Below are 24,255 nucleotides of genomic sequence, written 5' to 3' on the forward strand. Positions count from 1 at the left end.
GGGGGTCACCACAACATGAGGAACTGTATTAAGGGGTCGCGGCATTAGAAAGGTTGAGAACCACTGTTCTAACATAATGCTGATGATCCAAGACCTAGGTGAAAGTTGTAATCTGCTTTCTGTGAATTAAAATGGTGCATACCATCTCTATACGTTGAGCAACGTATGTGATCTACTTCAGTAATGCATCAATTTATAAAGCAATATGGCTGTGAAAGCATTGTTTGCAGAAGCTACAAACCAAGTCCAGGCTTATTGCACTGCTCACTGGCTGCAAGTCCTTTTAAAAAGAGTCCACATGCACTACTGTTCTACTTTAAAATTGGTGAATTCACGGTTTGATTTAACACCATTAACCACTTGCCCTCCAGAGGATTTAAAGCCCCCCACCAGGCCATTTTTTTTTTTTTTTGCAATACTGTGCTGCGTTATTTAACTGACAATTGCATGGTCATGCAACACTGCACCCAAATGAAATTTGTCCTCCCCCCACAAATGGAGCTCTCTTTAAGTGGTATTTGATCGCCTCTGCGTTTTTTTTATTATTTGCAGTATAAACAAAAAAAAGTGACAATTTTGAAAAAAAAAAAATATTTTACTTTTTGCTATACAACATCCAGTAAAAAAAAAAAGTTTAAAAAACACTGTCAAATTTAGGCCAAAAATTTATTTTGCTACACGTCTTTGCTAAAAGAAAAAAGAAAAAATCCCAATACGTGTAAATTATTTGGTTTACATGAAAACAACATCTACAAATGGCGGCATATACACTGGATTTTTTTTTTATACTAGTAATGGTGGTGATCAGTAACTAATAGCGGGACTGCAGCGGGCATTCTGACAGTGGGGGAAAACTGACTAACTGCCACTGACTTCCCCAGTGACACTAATACAGTGATCAATGCTAACAAAAAGCACTGACACTGTACTAATGTCAATGGGCGGGAAGGGGTTAACATCTGGGGCAATCAGTGTTAACCATGGACTGTTTTACTACTGTGTGTGTTTTACAGTGTAAGCATGCTGCTTTGTATTGCTTGTAATGCAAAACAAAATGCTGGTGCTGATAGGGGAGAGATCTGTTTACATTCAGAACTCTCCCCTGTCAGTGTTCCTTAGGGATCGCCGGGTACCGCTGGGGAATCTCCAGCTGGGACCTGGTGATCGACAGCTGAAGAGGGCCCCCTATCCAGAACTGCAAAATCACACACATAATACATACACACACGATTTTGCGTAGTTCTGCTATAGGGCAGCGGTTAAAATTTCCAATTACTACTTCATAAATAGACTATTATATGGTCACATTATACAAAGACAGACCACACATTAATTACATACAATAATTTTATTCATTATTTAAATAAACACACAGTCATTTAAAAACAAGCAATTTGGTCAAAGTTTAGTACTAAACACTTCAGTAATGCTAAAGTCTGAACACAACCTTTAAAAACCTTGCCTAAAGTCTATACTGGACCCTGAAAATAAGCACAATGAGCTTTTAGGACATGCTGGTGACAACAAAACATTTTACTGATGTTATGTATTCAAAAATGCAAGGGTGATGAAGGTGTGGTCAATGGTAACCACATTTTAACAGGGTTCATCATTGTTTGGAAAACGAAAATTTGGTTACTATGGACAACATTACATTCTGTGTGGCCCTACCCTTATATCTGTTATCTCCTTATTGGGATGTGTATTGGTAGATTTTTAACAAGGTAGAAAAGATCTACAATAAACACGTGTTTTCTACTGAAGCTTTTTTCTATCGCAAAATCCACCACTTTAGTTATAGACTGGGATAATGGATATAAGGTGGCATAGTTTCTCTTTAGCCTTGCCATCAGCTTGCACCCCTAACCCTGTACCATGGATTAAAATAACAATAGGAGGAGAGTAGAAAGTCTGACACCTTTAACACAAACCCAAGGGCATGAAATCAAATGTTTTCACTGCATAGCAGGCACTTCTAGGTCTCCGTCTGTCAACTCCAACATCCTGTGGAATGCTCTGGGAGCTCATAAACCCTCTGTTATGAAAACAATTGGATGTTTCTTCTGTGAAGCACCCCATGACATTAATCTAAGGCTAAGGGGTTTGTAAGGCAGAGAGGATGATCACAAAAAGGTGGTCCCTTTTCTATAATACAGTATGTTGCCCTGGATTTGCAGGTTACTCCGGACGCTCTATAAGAGATCACAACCAATGTGCAGACACCTGGAAAAAGAAACACTCCCATTTTTTTTTTTTATACACAGATACACTTTATAAGGGCCCAGTAAGGCAACATGTAACTATGTTTACCCCTGTACAACAGCCCAACACATGCTTTAATAGCAATGTTTATATGAGTCACTGTTCTATGGATACACTCAGTTGGCACCCCCAGAACTGTGACTGAGTAGGCATTAACAGCTCCATCAGCTACCAATGGAAGTTGGTAGGATGGGCTACCAGTCTAGGGCATAATGGCCAACTCAAAGGGCTGGAACCCACTATCATAAAAAGGCGACAAATAACTATTGGTCATCCTATAGATAGAAGCATACAGAACTTAACATTTTGCTCCTTCCTTTTATTGTTTTCTTAAATAATATTACATTACTTGTGCCACTGCTGGAACATTACACTTGAATACAGGAAAACATGATCATTTACTATCCTTTTCTGAAGACACGAAGGCATACATTATTACTACTTAATTTAAGGAAAAAAAGGCACTCTATGGTTAAGGCTGGCCATACAGGATTCATTTATTTTTGTTCAAGCAGTGGGTTGAAAAAAAGAAAAAAAAAAAAAAGGGATCAGATTCCCCCCCATCCACACATTTGATGTGAATTGGGAAATTCTTCCTGATGTGGAATTGTATTCTGACAGCAAGAAGCCTTCCCTGTCTTTAGAATATGATGATCAGGGTTTGCTGGCTATAGCCAGCCACACCAATTGTTTGGAAAAACCCGACAGGCTAGTTGCACACAAGTTGATTGATAGATCGACTTGTGTACAACCAGCCTGCTCATACATGGATTGATATTCAGCCAGTCCCTGTTGAACCAGCTGAATTACGAACCTTGTATGGCAGGCTTAAGTTCAGGTAATGTATTTTACATACCTTATGATAAAATTGAGCAATAAAAACAGAGCAAAAACAAAACTATAGTTCTCGATGCATTACTATGCCTCAATAAAGGAATAGCAAAGAAAATATTTACTATGATTCCCCAGTAATGAAACTGTACAATAGGTAGGAAAACTCCAGTTTTGTTAAAAATTGATGCGCAATTCTAACACATGACATTTAGCAATTTATGGTGATTAATAGCTTTCTCAATTCAGTGAAGGGCAGTAACCACCAAAAAGCTTTAAATTTCTTACCCTTGTGACAGTATTCCGTTTACAGAAGAGTCAACTGTGCCCAAGCTGGTACTAATAATGTGAGAATAGCAAGTATCAGTAAGAGCCTTTCCCTTGGGTTTCAGCAATAGGACTGGAATTGTCTATTGCAATATCTATAGAACAGAATCCAGTAAGGATCTGAAATAAAATGTGCAATGTACGTATTTTTTTCTTCAACAAAAACAGGAGTTTACCTTTAAACATTCAAACAAATAGTGAAAAAAAATAGTGCCAATAAATTATATACACTGAAAATATTTCACAGTAACACAAATGAAACTGAAATAACAAAAAAAAAAATCATTAAAAAAAGGGATATGTCCATAAAAGTGCAGATAGAAGAAAACTGAAAGCCACTTCCATCTAAATAAAATGGCGGCAGATTCTAAGCAGTGAATCCTCACCACCTCCGGAATACTTGGAATAGATTGGAACGATTTTATGGATGAGCTTGGTTTAAATGTTAAATATGTAAATGTTTGTTGTTTTTTTTTAATAAATAAAAAGGATGTGAGTCGATGTACTATACCACTGGGGGTGATTCTCTTTCTTCCACGTTTATGAGAATGGCACTGCCCAAGCACTTGGTGGTGGAATCTCTCTTCTATGAGAAGGAAGTGGATTTCAGTTTTCTTCTATCTGCACTTTTAGAGACACGTCACTTTAAAGAGTTTCATTTGCTCTACTGTGAAATATTTTTGGTGTATATAATTTATTCGCACTATTTTTTTATTACTATTTTGATGTTGAAAAGTAGCAGCAGTGATTATAGGTTCATATTTGTTTTTTCTACAGCACTGTGTCGGTTTAGGCAATTACCTTTAAACATTAAAATCTCAGGACAAAATAAGTTCCTGAGACAAGCTGAGACTTTTATCTGTGTATATAAACTGGTGCAAATAGAAACCAGATTTACAGTGGAATTAAAGCCCAAACAAAAAAAAAAATGAAAGCAGGCAGGATTTTTGTTGCAGAAAAGACATGTGATGCGTTTCTTATGCAATAAAAAAAAAAAAAAAAAAAAAAAAAAAAGACAAAAAAAACAAACAAACAAAAAAGCAAACTTACCTGCCTGTTTGCAATCGGAATGTACACGGAGCTGTGCATGTGCCACTCAGTGTACATTCTTGACACACCTTGGTGATGGAACAAATGAGCTCTATTGCATGTGCTCAGGAGTTATGTCATTTGCCACCAACCAAGATAGCCAAAGATCCCACATGTGGAAGATTTTGGCACCGGTGAGGAAGCTTGCAGGCAGACATATTTGCACACTTTAGTTTCACTTTAATTTTTCATAGGTTAATATTCACTGGGATAATGACTATTAAAAGCAGTAATAAAGCACCTTTCTGTGGTTTCAGTGTTCAGCTACACCTGAAACCATGTGCAAGCCTAGGTATCCCTTTATCATACGAAACATTTCAAAGCAGTAAGAAAATCTCCTAAACTAGAATAATACAAGACACTTTGTCAGAGGGAGACAGTTCTCCATTAAAAGAGGCATATTTAGTGCCTGGGTGAAAACAACCACATTGGTTTCCCTGTTGAGGATGCCCCTGAAGAGCAATTCTAATGAGCAACAAATCGCTGTCAGTTCCCATGCACGTTGCATGTTTCATTCACTTCAGTGCACACAAGGCAATACACACAAAATCTCAAATAAACTATCTCTTTGCATTGTTACAATGGACAAAGAATGCAACAACTTTGCTTTTCATGATACAGGTCTGTCCATGTGTATTGCTCTCCCAGATCTCCTGAGGTTAAGTGCTTTCCGCTCTGGGATTTCTACACAGGCACTGAGTGGATTTGTGCAGGATAGCCATCAAGCTAGGCCAAATTTCTTTAGCAGATACTTCCCTATTGATCTGCCTACATTATCTTCAAGATACATTTTATGCCCAGGATAAGCGTACACCAACTGTCATAATAGACACTATTGCTGTCTATGAGCATTATTGTACACAATAATATGTAGAATGTCAGTCATATCGGTTATTTTCTAAATATATGTGTATCATCTTTAAGGCAATCAATTACCGAATACTCCCCTAGCACAGATTAAAGAAAATCTTGAATAAAGAGTGCAGCGTACCCCATTATTGTATGACTTTGTACGGCAGGATCTGATGGGTTACTGCATACTTTAACCCACAGCTATCAAATAGTATATCAAAAATATTACTGACTGCATTGTAGATTGCTACATACACAAGCATACCGTACCAAGTGAATAAATATACTGGTATAAATTAAAAATATAGAAGTACTTTCAAAGCCTTTACTTTTTGCTTATGGCTCTATACTTGCACAGAACAGTCACTTAGAGCAGGCGAACATGCCATCTCTGGAACTCACTGTTCACTGGCAAGGATCGTACCAGATGTTCAATTACGATGGCTTGTGTTACTGAATCACTCATGTTAAAACATTTTTGTCCTTTAGAAGTACAATTGTGTTGTGTAGATAATTTAGCCATGTTAGAGTGGGTAATTATGTATTAAACACTCGTTCGAATGAAAGCATAACTCTAGGTTTATTTTCAGTTTAAATTGTTCTTATGGGCCAGGCTGGTCCAAATGAATTATTCCTTTTACCAACTGCTGCAGCCAATATCAGCACCATATAAAGCTTTAGCTACATATCAGCGCTGAGTTTTGGCAACAGTACAGGGACATCCCGTCTTCTGCTGGAAGACAAAACTGAGTCAGGCTGAGCACTGTGTAGCTATTCAAAAGAAGTTTTTTACTTTATAAATGAACACAAGGCTTCCTCTGATTGGCAGAGGGGAACAGGCAGGCAGATGATGCCATGACCTCTACCTCAGTCAGAGGAAGCGTTGTATTCAATGATAAAATACAAAGCTGTCTGTAATTGGCTGAGCAGCGCTTAGCTCGACTCAATTTTGTTCCGGAAGCAGAGAGGATATCCCTGTATTGCTGCTGCTACACAGCCCTGTATATGTATATTGCAGCGCCCGCATCAATTGGAAAAAGGAAATAGTTTGCATGGGCCAGCTTGACCCAATTAACTATTTAAGGTGAAAGTAAACTTGGAGTTAGGCTTTAAAGCTCACAAAAGGTAAAAGTAGCTAAATACATTCCATTTGCGTCAAAACAAAAAGGATGCACAAAGTCTTAAGGTGCATTTGCTTTAGTCACAGCCTCAGCCTGTCCCCTGCCTGCTGCAGAGTAGGACCCCCACTTTCTAAGGGGAAGCCATGGTCTATCTACAGAGATCAGACAAACCCCCTACTGAGTAACAACTGGAGCTCGCCAATCAGCCCAGTTCAAGCTTCCTGCCAATTGGCGTTCCAATTCGGATACTTGTTAGACCTCTGCAGAGAGACAGTTGCTTCTGCACAGAGAGAAAATGTCCTTCTCTACAGTACGCCAACAAGGATTTTGCATACTTTTAGTTTTCATGTGGCTGAATTGCCTTTAGTTGATTTAACTTTCCTTCTTTTATATTAAGTAGAACGTTAGAAATTCTCTTTAATAATGTTTGCACTGTAGAGATAACATTCGCAATATATTTTTAGATTATGGAGGAGATGGTGTACGAGTTAGTGTTATAAAAGAATCTTAAGACCATGGATGAAAGTGTTAAGAGAAGTATGTTTGCAGTCCCCTGTGTACCGGTTAGAATAAAATTTTACATATGGAAATAGTGCACCAACTCCCTGCATATACTTTGGTAAACGTGTTTTCATTAATTAACTTTGGTTATGGACCTTCCAAGCATCTAGTGAACGTTACCAGGAGACATTCACAGAGAACAGGTCATGTCCTGAGCTGTAGCTGAAAGCAATGAGAGGGTATGAGTCTTTACTCTAGCCACCTAGGCTTTGTAATCCAACTCTGCACTCATCTTGTTGTACATTATATAGATTGCGTCAATTGTGGTGGTGTAGTTGACCAGGAACTGACGGATCTTCTCTATACAATCTTCTTCTTTTACAGTTTGTCCTTTTGAGAGGGCTTTGAGGAAATCATCTTTATATGGAGCAGCCAGGAGTGCAGTCTGAAGGAGAGCAAGGCAAAGCCATTATCACTTTGTTTGGGAAAGAAAAAATTGCATAGAAAGGAAAGTTTGTATATAGATTCATGCACAAGATAATAAGACAGCAGAAACTATAAACAGTAATAATAAACAAGAATGTGATGATACATCAGAAATCCAGTTCTTCCCAAACCACTTTAGGCTTGGTTCACACCAATGCAGTTTTGCTTTTGAGCAGTTTCTGCAGTGCATTTGTCACACATTTTTATGCTTTTTCTTTTTGAACAATTTGTTGTTGGGCAGATACAAAACATGTCAAAAACGCACTATATGCTTTTCTGCTGTGTCCCCATTGAAGTCCATTGACCAAAAAATGCACCGTTTTGCATTTTAAAAAGTCCCTGACCCTTTTCAAAAATACAGCAGCATAGATGTGAATGTGTCCCATAGGAAACCATGTTAAATGGAGTGTACCAAGTTTCTGCAAAAAGCACCCAAAACGCATAGGTGTGAACCAAGCCCTAATCAGTTATCTTAAATTCCTTACCTGGAATAGTTTTTGCACCAACCAGCCATGATATTTCTTAAGTGCAATCTCATAGGCTTTTGTCACGTTAACTTTGATGAGATTTGGATTTTGCTCATCTTTCTCCCCATCACAGATGCTTTGTAATAAAACCTGAATGAACCTTAGACCTCTGTGATGCAAGAAAGAGCAGAAACAGTGTAAAGAAAGATCCTTTTTTTTTTTAAAAATCACAAGAGCAAAAATTATATTAATCTGCAATTTTACAGGTTATATAAAAATCAAAAAACCGTATTGTTTCAGAGAAGTCAAAGAACTCACTATAGGAAAAAAAAAAAAGTTATACATTTGATCTGATCACCTACCATTGGTGAGAGGCTCCAGGTTTTATGGCTGATGTGGAGAAAAGCAAGATTTATGGCTTACTGTAAAATAATTTTATTGGAGTTCATTTAGAGACACAGGGTTAAGTAGTTCGGAAATACTGGGTTATGCTACTGCCTTCAGGAGATTGGACATTGGCAAACAAATCTGTAAGACAGTCCAGATAACCCTTCCCACTCCCATCATGCTCCAGTTGGTGGCAAAGCAACAGAAGAAGTGGATCATAAAAATTGAGGGGAGGGTACTTACTTCCTTTAAGGACTTCCAAGAAAAGAATAATTAACAGAGTTAAAGGAATCAGGGTGAAGTAATTATTGTACTATGGGATATCCAAAAGGAGTCTGAGGAGTAGGCAACAACAAACAAAAATTCGAACAGGCCCACAGGTAACAAGTTAAAAGTGGGCACAAAGAGCCACTTGAATATACCTTTAAACCAAAGCTGGCATCATATGGGGCCTGAACAATCACCTGGTTAAAACAAACAAAATGTTTGAACAGAAGAACAGGTAGCAGCTTTGTAATTCTGAGAACCAGATACCAGATGCTGAAAAGCCTATGAAGCACTAACTGATCTAACAGAGTGTGCGTCCACAAGGCAGGGTGGAACCATGTCCTTAAGCCTATAGGCATGACTGATGAGCTGCCAAACCCACCTAGAGACAGTGGAATTAGAAGCAGGCTGTCCCTTATGGGGACACTCACAAAAGAGAACAAAGTCTGTTTAAAAAGGAAGATGTAGCTGGGAGATAAGCGCGAACAGCACATACCACATCCAGACAAGACACCGTGGAAAGAAAAGAGGTTTAAGGCCTCAGTGCAACTTTGTCTTTTTGTTAAAAAAAGGGTTCTTTGCAGGTTAAGGCCGACAACTCAGACACTCGCCTTGCAAAGGTGTTTCTATGAGGAAGGCAACCTTGTAAACAGATACAGGAATATCCCTGACAGATTTCTGCAAAAGCAAACAATAGTTTGAGATGCCCACGTTGTCACTGGGAAAAGTACAGGGGGAGAAATGTGGGTGATGCCCTGTACAAAGGCTTTCACTAAGGAGTGAGAGGCAGTCTCTTTGAAAGAGAATTCCTAGGGCCAAAATTTGATCCTTGGTGGTATTTGGGGTGAAATAATGATCAAGACTTGACTGAGGAAATAACAGAATGCATCCTACAGTGTAATTTCTGGGATGGCATTTCTTTGCCTCACAAAAAAGAACACAAACGTGTGATGGTAGATGTAGCTTTCAAAATCATAGTGATGGCAGAATTAGGTAAACCCTTTCCTTCACGATTTGGATTTCAACAGCCAGGCTGCTAAGTTAGTGACTGAAAAGCAGGGAAGTAAATGGGACCTTGGGACAGAAGGCCTGGGCAATCTGGAAGAGCTTACGAAGAGTCCACCAGAAGTGTGACGAGTTCCACGAACCATGTCCACCTGGGTCATTGTGGTGCAATGAGAATCACTGGAATACCCTCCTTCTTGAACCTGTGAAGCAAGCAAGAAAGGAGGCGGAGAAAAAAATGCAGCAGTGGGGAAGAGGAGTAGAGCAGGTTAAATTAATCCCATGGAGTAACCAGTCCATGATAGTCTGAAGACAGTTCATGATAGTCTGAAGACAAACTTGGTCAGTTTGCTGTTGAAACTGGAAGCCAGGAGGTCCACAGCCAGCATTCCCCACTTGCAATAAAGGTCTTGAAATACCTCTGAGTGACTGAAACCACTCTCCTGAGTACAAAAGCTGTTGACTGAGAGTTTGCCCATCAATTTTCCATGCCTGGAACATGAAGTTCCATTCAAGCCAGACTCTGATCTCTTTCAGCTGTGAGACACCTGGTTCCTTCCCAGATGGTTGGCATAAGCAACAGCGGTGATGTTGTCCAACTAAATCCTGGTCCAATGACCATATAGACTGAGTGGTCAAGTGTTTAAGGGATAACCAGATTGCTCTGAGCTTCTGAATATTAACTAGGAGACCAGCTTCCTTTGATGACCAAGTCCTTTTGCACCAAGACAGTGTCCAGGACTCTTACTCAGCCATGAGAACTTTGCAGACCGGTGAACTACCAGCCAAGAGCTCACCTGATTTTGAGTTTAAATGCGATGGTCCAGAGAAAATGCTTTCTTGTCCCATGCAGCCAGAATGTTAAGTTGCAAAGGTCTAGAGAAGAATTGGGAAAATTGGTGGCCTCTTTCAACTGCTTTGAAAGAGAACACCATCAAACCCTGAAGCCTCATGTATAAATGGAAGGGTAGGTTTGTTCTAGGACTGCAGAAGTGAGAGCAGAATGTTTGAAGTTTTTCCTGCAAAAAGAAAAATCATGGACAGAGCAGTATCTACGTGAAGATCTAGATACTTCATGCAATGTTGGTACCAGCACTGACTTCTGGAGATTCAGGATCTACCTGAACCATTGCAGGGTTTGAGCTGTCTGTTGGACATTGACTGAAAGATAGTCTGTACCGACTGTTTCCTCAGTGGAAGTCATCTAGGTATCCCACCATAGGAGGAATTCCCTGTGAATGAAGCAGAGCAAGTACAGGGGCTATTACCCTGGTGAAGACCCATGGTGCAGTGGACAGGTCAAAGGAGAGGACCACCAACTGGTAATGTTATGTACCCACTGCAAAACACAGGAAGCACTGATGCACCAGAAAGTTAGGGGCAAGTTTAGAGGCCAGCAAGTTTCCTGGATACAGGGAAGCAATGACTGACCATGTAGATACCATTCAGAATTTTTGTACCTGAAAGAAGGTGTTGAGAACCTTTACATCCAGCATTGGACAAATGTCCCCTTTTTGCTTATGGAATGGTGAACAGGTTTGTGTAGAAACCCCAGAACCTTTTCCAGAAAAATAGCTATGACCCCTTGGGATTGGGAGAGAAACAATGCCAGAGCCTCATGGAGAGCCGCTAGCATTTGTGGGGATATTGGAAGGTTTGACAACATGAAGCAGTGTGAAGACAGAGGTGTTCCCCATTGAAATTAAGCAAAAATATCCACTAGCCCATCCACACAGTAGTGGTAGGCTACAGGCATAAGGTCTAGTTGTTGGGGGACTGAAGGATCCAATAGGACAGATGTAGCATCCCTAAACATATCTTTGGACCAGACACCCAAGCAGATGGACACAGCTACAATGGCAGGCTGCAGTGCAGAGCAGAGCTCATGGGAGAAAACTAAAGGGCTTTTAGACTTATTCACAGAGCAGACCTAGTCTTGTCAACACTGGAAATGGTTGGATCCACTACAGGCATGTCCACTTTTAAAGGAATCCCTCCTCAATAGGACCTTGCTGGGCAAAACATTTTGGAGAAAAACACTTTGTCTGCCTTAGGCCAATCACTATACAAACACAGGTTGCAGTAGTGAGTACAGTGGAATGCTTGAACAGGCTGGGGACTCTTACGAGAACCCAGGCTAGCAACTTTAGAGACCGTTGTTTCAGTTTACTGAGGGTCCAAAAGTGAATCGCAACAAAAAAGGGACAAAAATTGTATCCTTTAAGCTTAGGAGTGAGCCTCTTCATGTACCAACTCATCCAAAAGGGATATGGTACACTATTTATCCTGAGCTAAATGTGCAGAAGCAGCTGCAGCCACAGGGAACTCAGTGATGGACCTTGGTGGAGAGCATGGGAGCTTTTGATCACTGCATTCTCAGTCAGCTAACATGACTGAATTTTTTCCCATAAACTCAGATCTAGTTGCTGAAAATTCCTCCCTGGACAAAACAGAGCAAGAAGCCACACCAAAAGAAGATAAAGCAAAACTTTAGTAAGAAAATTGAGGCCTGCTAGGTCACTTCAGACTGGCTTCATTTGCAGGTATATCTATGTAAACATTAAAGTGCCTATATGGTTTAAAAATCCAGTAATACAGTCTCTCACCCTGCTGTGCACATGCCCAGTTTATCTCCATTTTTGGCATTTATTTGGCACTGCAATTAAAATCAGAGCCACTTAAAGGTCATTTTGCTGATAGCCTAAAGATTTACTGCTTCTCAGGGCTTCAGCAAAATGGCAGCCCCCAGCAAGAAGAAATAGGGACGATGCTGTGGCAATTTACAACACACACTAGTAGCATAAATATTAACGTGGAATGTATGTTCCTTGCTAAAGAACATTATTTTTTATCAAGTTGTTATTGGTAATGTTCTGCTTTAAGGAGAGTTTAGACTCAAACAGGGGACAGTGAACTAACTAATTGTGTTAACTGCTTTAGGAGGTACACTGTAAGCCACCATTGAACTGGTAGTGGAACACAAGCTGGCAAGGCCTGTAATACCAGTACTCTTGTGCATATGATCTGCCCTACTACAGTCTGCAAAGTGAGAGATATCCCACAAGGGGTACTCATAAACCACTGCTGAATAAGAAGGGTTAATGCCCTTTGTGGCCCGGTCACTGTAAGGCAGCAGCAAGGTAACCTGAACCTTGCAAGGAGCTGCTGGATCTCACAGGTAAAGCACCAAGAGGTAAAGGTGTATGTCATTACAACCGAGGAGCTACCATCCAAGGAGAGTGTTGTAGCCCTTATAAAAGGTGCATGCGACAATTTAAAAAAAAAATAAAAAAAATATTGCAGGGGCAAGATAAAATGTCTGCAACATATTAAATGCATCATAGTACACAAAGCATAACCTGGAGGGGAAGAAAGAATACACTCTGACCCAGGGCAGTCTGGATGGACACTAGTAACCCATGAAGTGAAGTATGCACATCCCTGGCAGACTTTGCCACTCCAGCTGAATACCCCCTAGGGAGTCTTCAGGGAAAGAATTCCACCATAGCTGCATCATGCCCTTGGACCTGTAAGTGCTCTGTGGCTAACCAAATTAGGGTACAATCATCTCAAGAACACTACAGCAGAGCACAGTGGCTGCAGGTCACATAACAGACCAGCATCTTCCTTTCGGCAAGTGTTTTTTTTTTCTTTTAATTGAATTTACTGGAAATGCATCCAAATACAAAAACGTTAAGACACACAAAGTGCATGTCAACATGCATCATGATGCATGGCAAAGCATCAATACATGTGTTATCGGGCATCAGCATGTGTATTTCATTGACAAGCTTTAATGATAAAATAGAAAAATTGCATTAATGTGCATTTTAAAGGGACTGCAATTATTAAAATGCATTAGGAAAAAACAAAAACAAACAAACTTGGTGTGAATAGGCCCTAGAGTTCATTGACAGGTGCACTGACCTGCAATTAAAGTAGAACTATAGGCATTTTTTTCCATTTTGGATGAGGGAAGGTTATAACCTCTGTCAGTTTTTTATTTTGTTATCTGTGTCCCATTGGGGAGATTTACCTTCACTTCCTGTCCCATAGCCAAAAACAGGAAGTGAGGGAAAATCTCTGCAAATTAAATATACTTCTTGGGGACCCCCGGGTCTCAAGAACTAGTGTCCCAATTGGAAGATTTCCCCTCTATTACTTTTTTGGGGACAACCTTATACTTTAACCTCCTAAGTTGCATCAACCTGCTTAAAGCTGCTTTCCCACTGAATTTATATGGAGGGGGAAGCAGTTCTGATACAAACAAAAGCCTGTTCCAAACCATATAGCACGCTGCTTCTAAGAACATTAGTTTTTACTAAAATAGTGACCTGATACAAGGGATGGCACTTGTATAATAAAAATTAATATATACAATAAAACATACAAAATTTAGGCCCTTTTTACACAGACGGTCAAATCGGGTCCACCCAGGAGCTGACTGACCATTCGAGCACTCTGGCACTGCCTGAGGGCCCAAGATCAGTAGGGGCCCCATGAAATGCCCCTGGTACCTTTTTATAGGCTTTTTTGGGTGTGCTTGGAGTGTGGGCAAGACCCGATCCCTCTATGGACCAGCGGGTGTAAGTGGACATGTGTCTACTAACACTTGCTGGCATCTGATCCTATACGCTAAAACTTGCCAGTATCTGATCCTGTAACGTGATGATAGTAAGTACTGCCCTGCTGTTCACAGCACAGGCTACAAGATGGAATAGAAATCATTTTCTTCAAGAGAAAGCATATGCTCAACTGCAGCCACCATTAGGGCCATCCTACTGAGAGAAAATCCCTGCAAATTAAGGGAATCCCCCCCCCCCAGGTCACCAGAGCCAGTGTCCCCATTCGAAGATTCCCCCTCTATTACTTTTCTGGAGACAACCCAAAATTTTATATTTTCTTTCACTTTCAAGGCTAATGGTAAACAGGACAAATAGGAAGGGGGAATCTCAACGGGAATGCAGACTGGAATAAAAACTGACAGGCGTTTCAATCCATCTCCACTATGTCCAAAACTGGTTTGCCTTTAGTTATACTTTAAAGAGGTCCTAATTAACTAAATGCATCAGCACAGACAGTTCATGTCAGATTATCTCACCTCTTTAGCCACATAAGGGCCAGGGTTGCCCCAACCTTCGGCCACTGTGGGCCATGCATTTCTTTTTCTCCTTCCAAAATTAGCTGTAGTGTTTTGAACTTGGTAGGGTTGGATTCATATACAATGCGTATTTTCTACCATAAAGCAAAGAAAAAGGTATAAAAAGAAAAAAAAGGCATTTTACATTTGGACAATGCATCTTAGAACTAATTTAAAAATGTTAAAAAACCCACACCAGTAAAAATGGTCTGTATTTGCAGTAATGTTTGTTATACTCACTGTAGAACCTAAAGGGGTTAATCCTCCACATTGCGTATTAAAAGGCTGTTTGGTCCTGTCTTCTCTGATCCTCCCCTTCTTTTACTGTCCCCTGACCCATCTGCCATAGTACAGAGCAGCAGTGGCAAGTCTGCACATGCACTGTTTGGTGTGTATTGCTAGAGTTTTTCTTTGTTTTTTTTTGGGGGGGGGGGGTGCACAGGCCCAATCAGTACTGGCCAGACAGAGAATGAAAACTCCTCACACAAGCTTTAACCAGCAATTGGCTAGACACTGATAGAAGTCACAAGACTGCTCTAACTGCTGATGAGAAAAGGTATGTAGCAGTTTATATTTACTAAAATAATTGCACTTCCATGTTTTGTGTACTGTGGAGACCAGAAGATATAGTGAATGCAGGGTCCTGGGTTTAGTAATGGAGTACAGGGGAGGGGGGATATACATTACTGTATACATGTCATATCACTATAATGGAGTACAGGGGAGCTGGGATATACATTACTGTATACATGTCATATCACTATAATGGAGTACAGGGGAGCTGGGATATACATTAATGTATACATGTCATATCACTATAATGGAGTACAGGGGAGCTGGGATATACATTACTGTATACATGTCATATCGCTATAATGGAGTACAGGGGAGCTGGGATATACATTACTGTATACATGTCATATCGCTATAATGGAGTACAGGGGAGCTGGGATATACATTACTGTATACATGTCATATCGCTATAATGGAGTACAGGGGAGCTGGGATATACATTACTGTATACATGTCATATCACTATAATGGAGTACAGGGGAGCTGGGATATACATTACTGTGTACATGTCATATCACTATAATGGAGTACAGGGGAGCTGGGCTATACATTACTGTGTACATGTCATATCACTACAATGGAGTACAGGGGAGCTGGGATATACATTACTGTGTACATGTCATATCACTACAATGGAGTACAGGGGAACTGGGATATACATTACTGTATACATGTCATATCACTATAATGGAGTACAGGGGAGCTGGGATATACATTACTGTGTACATGTCATATCACTATAATGGAGTACAGAGGAGAGGGGATATACATTACTGTATACATGTCATATCACTATAATGGAGTACAGGGGAGCTGGGATATACATTACTGTGTACATGTCATATCACTATAATGGAGTACAGAGGAGAGGGGATATACATTACTGTATACATGTCATATCACTATAATGGAGTACAGGGGAGCTGGGATATACATTACTGTATACATGTCATATCACTATAATGGAGTACAGGGGAGGGGGGATATACATTACTGTGTACATGTCATATCACTATAATGGAGTACAGGGGAGCTGGGATATACATTACTGTGTACATGTCATATCACTATAATGGAGTACAGGGGAGGGGGGGATATACATTACTGTATACATGTTATATCACTATAATGGAGTACAGGGGAGCTGGGATATACATTACTGTGTACATGTCATATCACTACAATGGAGTACAGGGGAACTGGGATATACATTACTGTCTACATGTCATATCACTATAATGGAGTACAGGGGAGCTGGGATATACATTACTGTGTACATGTCATCACTATAATGGAGTACAGGGGAGCTGGGATATACATTACTGTATACATGTCATATCACTACAATGGAGTACAGGGGAGCTGGGATATACATTACTGTGTACATGTCATATCACTATAATGGAGTACAGGGGAGGGGGGGATATACATTACTGTCTACATGTCATATCACTATAATGGAGTACAGGGGAGCTGGGATATACATTAATGTGTACATGTCATATCACTACAATGGAGTACAGGGGAGCTGGGATATACATTACTGTATACATGTCATATCACTATAATGGAGTACAGGGGAGCTGGGATATAGTGATATGACATGTATACAGTAATGTATATCCCAGCTCCCCTGTACTCCATTATAGTGATATGACATGTATACAGTAATGTATATCCCAGCTCCCCTGTACTCCATTATAGTGATATGACATGTATACAGTAATGTATATCCCAGCTCCCCTGTACTCCATTGTAGTGATATGACATGTATACATTAATGTATATCCCAGCTCCCCTGTACTCCATTATAGTGATATGACATGTACACAGTAATGTATATCCCAGCTCCCCTGTACTCCATTATAGTGATATGACATGTATACAGTAATGTATATCCCAGCTCCCCTGTACTCCATTATAGTGATATGACATGTATACAGTAATGTATATCCCAGCTCCCCTGTACTCCATTGTAGTGATATGACATGTATACAGTAATGTATATCCCAGCTCCCCTGTACTCCATTATAGTGATATGACATGTAGACAGTAATGTATATCCCAGCTCCCCTGTACTCCATTATAGTGATATGACATGTAGACAGTAATGTATATCCCAGTTCCCCTGTACTCCATTGTAGTGATATGACATGTACACAGTAATGTATATCCCAGCTCCCCTGTACTCCATTATAGTGATATAACATGTATACAGTAATGTATATCCCCCCCTCCCCTGTACTCCATTATAGTGATATGACATGTACACAGTAATGTATATCCCAGCTCCCCTGTACTCCATTATAGTGATATGACATGTACACAGTAATGTATATCCCCCCTCCCCTGTACTCCATTATAGTGATATGACATGTATACAGTAATGTATATCCCCCCTCCCCTGTACTCCATTATAGTGATATGACATGTACACAGTAATGTATATCCCAGCTCCCCTGTACTCCATTATAGTGATATGACATGTATACAGTAATGTATATCCCAGTTCCCCTGTACTCCATTGTAGTGATATGACATGTACACAGTAATGTATATCCCAGCTCCCCTGTACTCCATTGTAGTGATATGACATGTACACAGTAATGTATAGCCCAGCTCCCCTGTACTCCATTATAGTGATATGACATGTACACAGTAATGTATATCCCAGCTCCCCTGTACTCCATTATAGTGATATGACATGTATACAGTAATGTATATCCCAGCTCCCCTGTACTCCATTATAGCGATATGACATGTATACAGTAATGTATAATGGAGTACAGGGGAGCTGGGATATACATTACTGTATACAGTTTTATATTTTGGACTCTATTCTAAAGAAAAAATTTCATTTCATAAGCTTTAAGGGGGCGTGGTTGGGGGGGGGGTTGGAGGCAAGGTTGGGTGGGGCAACTGGTGGAGAGTAAGGTTTGTGCCTGGCTAGTAGGTCTAGACTCGAAATTTTAAGCTCTGCCTTACAGGGATTAAACATGGGCATGATACCTCAAAAACCAACATGCTTGAATGAATCTAGTGGGAAAAGATGAAATCTAAAAGAGAAGGAACAGGAAACCTAGAAAAGGAAAATGGAACAAAATATAGTAAGGAAGGAAAAAGAAGGCAAAGAAAAAAAGCAACTATTGCATAAACTTTTCATCTCTCCTGGACTTCAACTGTGAAATTAGCAGGGGAAGGTGGAATCCAAATGCTGCAGAACAAGAACTTTTCTAAAGGAACACTAAGGGCACAGCAAAACTCTCAAAACATACTTTTCAGATTGACCACAATTTTAAGTGTTTTTATCTCTTTTAATCACTGCTTAACAAGGATTAAGGCTAGGTTCCCATCTATGCATGTGTTGATGCGTTTTTGTGGTGCTGAATCCAGTGCATTTTGCAGTTTTACATGTGCATTTTGTATGCGTTATTAATACATTTCGGCCAATGGAAAGCTATGTGTTGATGTTGCTGGGAGTAGCTGTCTGTTGTCATGCAGGAAAATGCAATAATAATGCATGAATGAGCATTTTTGATGTGATTCCATTGGAGCCACAAAAATGCTGTGTGTATTACACACAAAAAAAAAAAAAGTCAGTGCACCTTTACGAAAATGCATTGCAGAAAAATGCAGATGTGAACGGGACCCATAGGAAATGAGGTCAAATGGCTTGTAATGCGTTTCTGCAGATCTGTAATTGCGCTAAAGATCTGCAATAGCAGATGACATTCATGTTGCAGGATCTTCACATCAATCCAAGAATCAGCTGAGAACCTTGCCACAGTCAACCTTCACTTCCTATTGCACCATTTCCTACAGCAGAGAAACTGTTGTACTTCCTCCACATAACTTAGAAGTTGCATCATAAATTCTTATTTACCCTTTTTCCAGTTACGCAATCTGATCCATTTCTTTGTCTGTCTGAATGTATTAACCTTGTGAATAGACAACTTTGTGTATGTCCGCCTACTGTGTAAAAGGTTTAAATGTCTATTACTCCTGCACCTACATGGTCATTAAACCTTGTGTCTGTTCAAGGTAACTGTACTCCAAGAAAAAATTACAGTAGTGGACTAGCCATAGGAGAGTGGGAAGACCATCCAAAAAAGGATCAAAAATTTGAATAATAATTTTAGAACAGCAATGAGAGAAGATGAGTCTTCTCAGTCCTCCCCATAAGGGAGCACTCTTTACCTTACATGAAGAGGGCCAATTTTATAGGGAAAGCAATTATGCTTGTAGACAATTAGGAGGGCGAGTGGCTAATAGCTATCACTAGAGCGAAGCAGTTTGAAGATATGCCACTGCTCACTAAGATGCACAGTTCTCTTATCTTACATCATTATGAGCAGGCAGACTGGGACAAAAAATAGGCCCGGGCATCTTAGAATGAGCTGCCAATTTCCTGGGTGGCGGTCCTCCACACTGTAAAATAAAGGGGCACTGTGATATAAAAGGTGACTGCACTGCAAAGGGGCACTGTATTGATTACAGTGCCCCTTTACAGCGCAGTCCCCTTTATATCACAGTGCCCCTTTACATTACAGTGCCCCCTATATATTCAAAGAGATGGTCCAATCCAGAAGAGACATCCCAATATAGCAAATACGGGATGTCTCTTTGCTAGACTGGGATGTCTCTTTGCTGGATGGGGATGTCCCTTCTTGGACTGGGCTGTCTCTTTGCTGGACCCAACTGGGCAAAGAGACAGCCCAGTCCAGCAAAGAGACAGCCCCTCCAGTCCAGAAAAGAGACAGCTACACCAGCAAAGAGACAGCCCCATCCAATGCCGCTACAGACCTGTGTCAGTGTGCTGGCGGGTGAAGAAAAGAGGCCGCCGTTCTCCCTTCAGTGCAGCGGCCGGCCGAGGAGTCAGCGGCGCTCCCTGCTAGTGTTCAGAAGCAGTCACTGCCACTCTTCCTGTCAGCCCTGCTTTGGGCATAGCCGCAGACGAGTGGTGGCCGCTCTCTATATCAGCCCCATCCAGACCGCGGTCACTGCTTACCTCCTGCTTTGTGGCCCCGGTCATCCTAAGCCTGGCGGCCCCAGTCTGTGCACTATAGCCAGTCCAGGCCTGATCATGAGAGACAGCGAGCTATCCCAGCTGATCATCAGGCAGTACAGTCTTTGAGGACCAGCCCATCAGAAGGTCACCGATGTGGAGATCCACACCACTGCTTTGTAATAATGGGGGTAATTTACTAAAACAGGAGAGTGCAGCATCTGGTGCAGCTCTGCACAGAAACCAATCAGCTTCCAGGGTTTATTGTCAAAGCTTAATTTAACAAGCTGATGCTAAAAGACGATTGGCTACCATGCAAAGTTGCACCAGAAGCTGCACTCTCCAGTTTTAGTAAATCAACCCCATAGGCCAGGGTTTCTCATCTAGGGTTCCTGCAGAGGTTGCTTAGTGGAAACTTATCTGAGATGCAGAAATTGCTCAAGGAACCCTAACACCATTGATCTTTTTAGCTATATGTTAGGGTGAGATTCTCTCTAGTGACCACAAGTGTAAGGAGCATTCTTCCCAATGACCATGACCATCATACTAATGTATTAGGAGTAAGAGATATAGTAATTTTTAGCAGAGGTTCCCCGAGCCTGGAAAGTTATGAAGTACCGTATTTTTCGCCGTATAAGACGCACTTTTTCTTCCCCAAAACTGGGGGGGAAAAGTTGGTGCGTCTTATACGACGAATAGAGAGAGAATCCGTCAGGCGCGGCCACGGCCGCAGGAAAGGCCGCGGCTTTGGCCTATCTCTGGAGCGGTCGGCCATCTTAGTACACCCGGCGGTGCGCGCTGACGTCATCAACCCCTCTGCTCGTGGATCAGCCCTGAAGACCGGAACAGCGCGGGAACACGGCGAGAGGAACGCGCGGAGCAAAGGTAAGTGAATTGACACAATATGGGGAATTAATTACTATAGGGGGGATGAATTACTATAGGGGGGATGAATTACTATAGGGGGGATGAATTACTATAGGGGGGATGAATTACTATATGTATTGGGTTCAGAATCTTTTTTTTTCTAGATTTTCCTCCTTTAAAATTGGGTGCGTCTTATATTCCGGAGCGTCTTATATGGTGAAAAATACGGTATGTACAAGTAATTGCACTTGATGCAGGTGACCTAAATTACAGTTTAAAGTAAAAATGAAAAAAGTACCATTTTGTAGTTAAGAAATGCCATATAAAATATTTCTATTAATTGTATGCAGCTGTTTAAAACAAAACATAAAATTATGGTTATGAATGTACGCATCTCACAGCATATGTCAAAATAGGTAATCCACATCAAGAGGCACTTATTAACATTGATTTTTTTTTATTATTATTAAAAGACCAACACCAAGTGTGCGTTTGGGGAAAAGTAATCTTTTTTTCTGTTCAACCTGCTGGTTGAACGGAAAAACAAATGCATCATCTACAACCTGCCTTACTAATTAATTTTTAATAATGTAAATTGAGTGGTGAGCAGAGAAAGCTTTGAACTCCACATACATGGGTCATTTACGCTCAGTTCATAGGCTGAATATCAGCAGAAGGATTACTAAAAGGGTAACCACACCCTAAAAATATAGCATATACAATTGCTTCACAAGGCCAATTGTAATTGAACATTAGTGAAAAATTACTTTTTATTTTCAATCATAATTTAAAAAAAAAACACAAAAACAACAATGCAATATGGCAACCTGGAGGTTTTCTGTACACAGCTGGCGTACAGGATTTCCCTAGAAATTAGCTATCCTCCGCAACTAAATTTTTTTTGGTTGGGTACTACCAGGGTTAATCACTTCTAAAGGGATGCGGACCTTGCAACTTTTTTCATTAGAATAGTGCAAGGGCATCAGATGATTAATAATATAAAAGCCACTCCCATTCAGATTCACTTGGCAAATTGACATAAAAACCATACAGCTCTTTCTTCAGAGCAGAAACAGTTAGAAATCTGCAACAAAGTTGGCTAAAATGTTCAACATAGAATGATTGCCAAGAGAAGATTTTTTTTTTATTTTGAGAAAAAATAAAACAAAAAAACAAAAAAAGGAGTTACTCCCACTTAAAAAAAAAATAAATAAAAAAAATGAAAGAATGGCCATCTTATGACTAGATTTTTTGTCTAGCTAAGGTTTGAAAACGTACGGTTATGTTTCCTGTAATATCAGATTTGATTGGAGAAAAGATGGCTGATCCAAGGCAGTCTGAAAAACAGAAAGAGACAAAGCATTGTTAATTTTTGCCAACAGGCTGTGGTTCTTTTCTGTACCTAAATTTCTGAACATGGGTTATGATTCTTCAAAAACAAAGGACAGCCTGCAATGTAAATAGTGAGATCCACAGTGAGATAAAAATAATTCGTGAGATGGATGTATCCAAGGATAGGCAACTAGTCCAACCCAATAAACCAAAAAAAAAAAAAAAAAAAAAAAAAAAAAAAAAAAAAAAAGAATAGAGTAAAAGCAATACGCCAATGTAAAACAAACAGACAAACTATCTATAGCTATAAAATCTGTGACTAATACCCACAACTAGGTTTGACTTTTTGCTTCTACTTTATATTTTACACACAAAAACACACACACTTGTTTTTTTTCCTATTGCCAAAACCCCGATAACCATATTTTCAACCAATAATTTTCAGTGGCCGATATATCTGTGCATTACTAGCAATTTTTTTTTTCCTACAACCATGGGTTGCAGGAAAGAAAATTGCTTGATTCCCCATCAACACAACAGGGAAATCCCTCCCACTGAGCCATCATGTTCTCCCTGTAGCCGCCCCACCAGGAGAACGCAATGATTATTGCTAGAGGCTATAACAGCTGCTAGCAATAATCAAATGTAAAATCTGGCAGGCTGGTTGTACCCAAGTTGATTGATCTTCAACTTGGGTGCATTCGGCGTGCCCATACAGCGTACAAATTTCGGCCAGTTCCTGCTGAACTGGCCAAAATTCGAACTGTCTATGGCTAGCCAGAGCCCACAGGGTTACTACGCTGTGGTGATTTCATGAACAGTGCAGTGTTGCCACCATATTACAGAAAACAGAAACTGCTGGGTTAATGCTATTGACAGACTGCAGAAAAAAGGTCTTATTTATTTACAAAGAAATTAAAACACCAACATAGAAATCTACCTGAACATTACAGCGTATAAATAGAAACAAGGAGAAGAGATGATACATTACGCAAGTCCATGCTCAACGCAAGTTAATTATATTGGCTGGGCTTTAGGGGGTAAATAAAACAAAAATGAGGAAAGGACCATGGCTGGCCCTTGCATTTTATACCAGAATGCAAGTGTACAATCCAAATGTACATGTTCCTGCGTTAAAAATTGCTGTGTGTATAAGTGGGTGCTGCAGCAACCATCTGCTGGAACCAAACAGAATCCGCAAGGGACAATGTCACCAGTACACTGACGATCACCAATATGGGTCCAAAAGCTTTAATGATCACATAGTTACAGCAAGGCAACGTTTTGGAGTCTTACAGGACCCCTTCATCAGGCATGTGACATGTCACATGCCTGATGAAGGGGTCCTGCGAGACTCCAAAATGTTGCCGTGCTGTAACTATGTGATCGTTCATTAAAGAAAAACTTTTGGACCCATATTGGTGATCCTTGGTGTGCTGGTGACATTCTCCCATGTATTTTATACCACTCACAAGCAACACCCACTCGACACCCTCTGCCTATATAGTCCTCTGTCCAATGAGCTACAATCCGTAAATTATAAGGGCCTGTCATTTCTAATCATCAGGAAGTAAAGGTGTTACCCTGAATCCTCCAGGAAGTGTGTTGCTATCTCCACCAATTGGCACTGCTATATTTCCATAAATCTTGTTGACCTAGGTCAGCATCGCAGCCCACATTTTGCCATCTTTGATGTTGTTACAAGTCAGGAAATCTGCCATTTTCATTTTTCACATCACCAGG

The 24,255-nt window shown here is 40.4% G+C and overlaps 1 protein-coding gene across 1 annotated transcript in view; it reads right to left on the bottom strand.

Moving 5' to 3' along the window:
• Positions 1 to 1,333: 1,333 nt before the first annotated feature.
• The window catches only part of GLTP (glycolipid transfer protein), a 62,341-nt gene continuing 39,419 nt past the window's right edge, over positions 1,334 to 24,255 (bottom strand). The window contains exons 2-5 of the mRNA XM_089684101.1: positions 22,459 to 22,517; positions 14,697 to 14,830; positions 7,955 to 8,105; positions 1,334 to 7,428 (exon numbers count right to left, since the gene is read on the bottom strand). Coding sequence (XP_089540227.1) covers positions 7,246 to 7,428; positions 7,955 to 8,105; positions 14,697 to 14,830; positions 22,459 to 22,517 — 527 coding nt within the window. The 3' untranslated portion in view covers positions 1,334 to 7,245. The remainder of the gene's footprint in view (positions 7,429 to 7,954; positions 8,106 to 14,696; positions 14,831 to 22,458; positions 22,518 to 24,255) is intronic.

Source organism: Staurois parvus, unplaced genomic scaffold (genome assembly GCF_062004578.1).
Source record: "Staurois parvus isolate SC_StPar_1 unplaced genomic scaffold, SC_StPar_1.0 ptg000336l, whole genome shotgun sequence".
In the NCBI taxonomy this organism is placed as follows: domain Eukaryota; kingdom Metazoa; phylum Chordata; class Amphibia; order Anura; family Ranidae; genus Staurois; species Staurois parvus.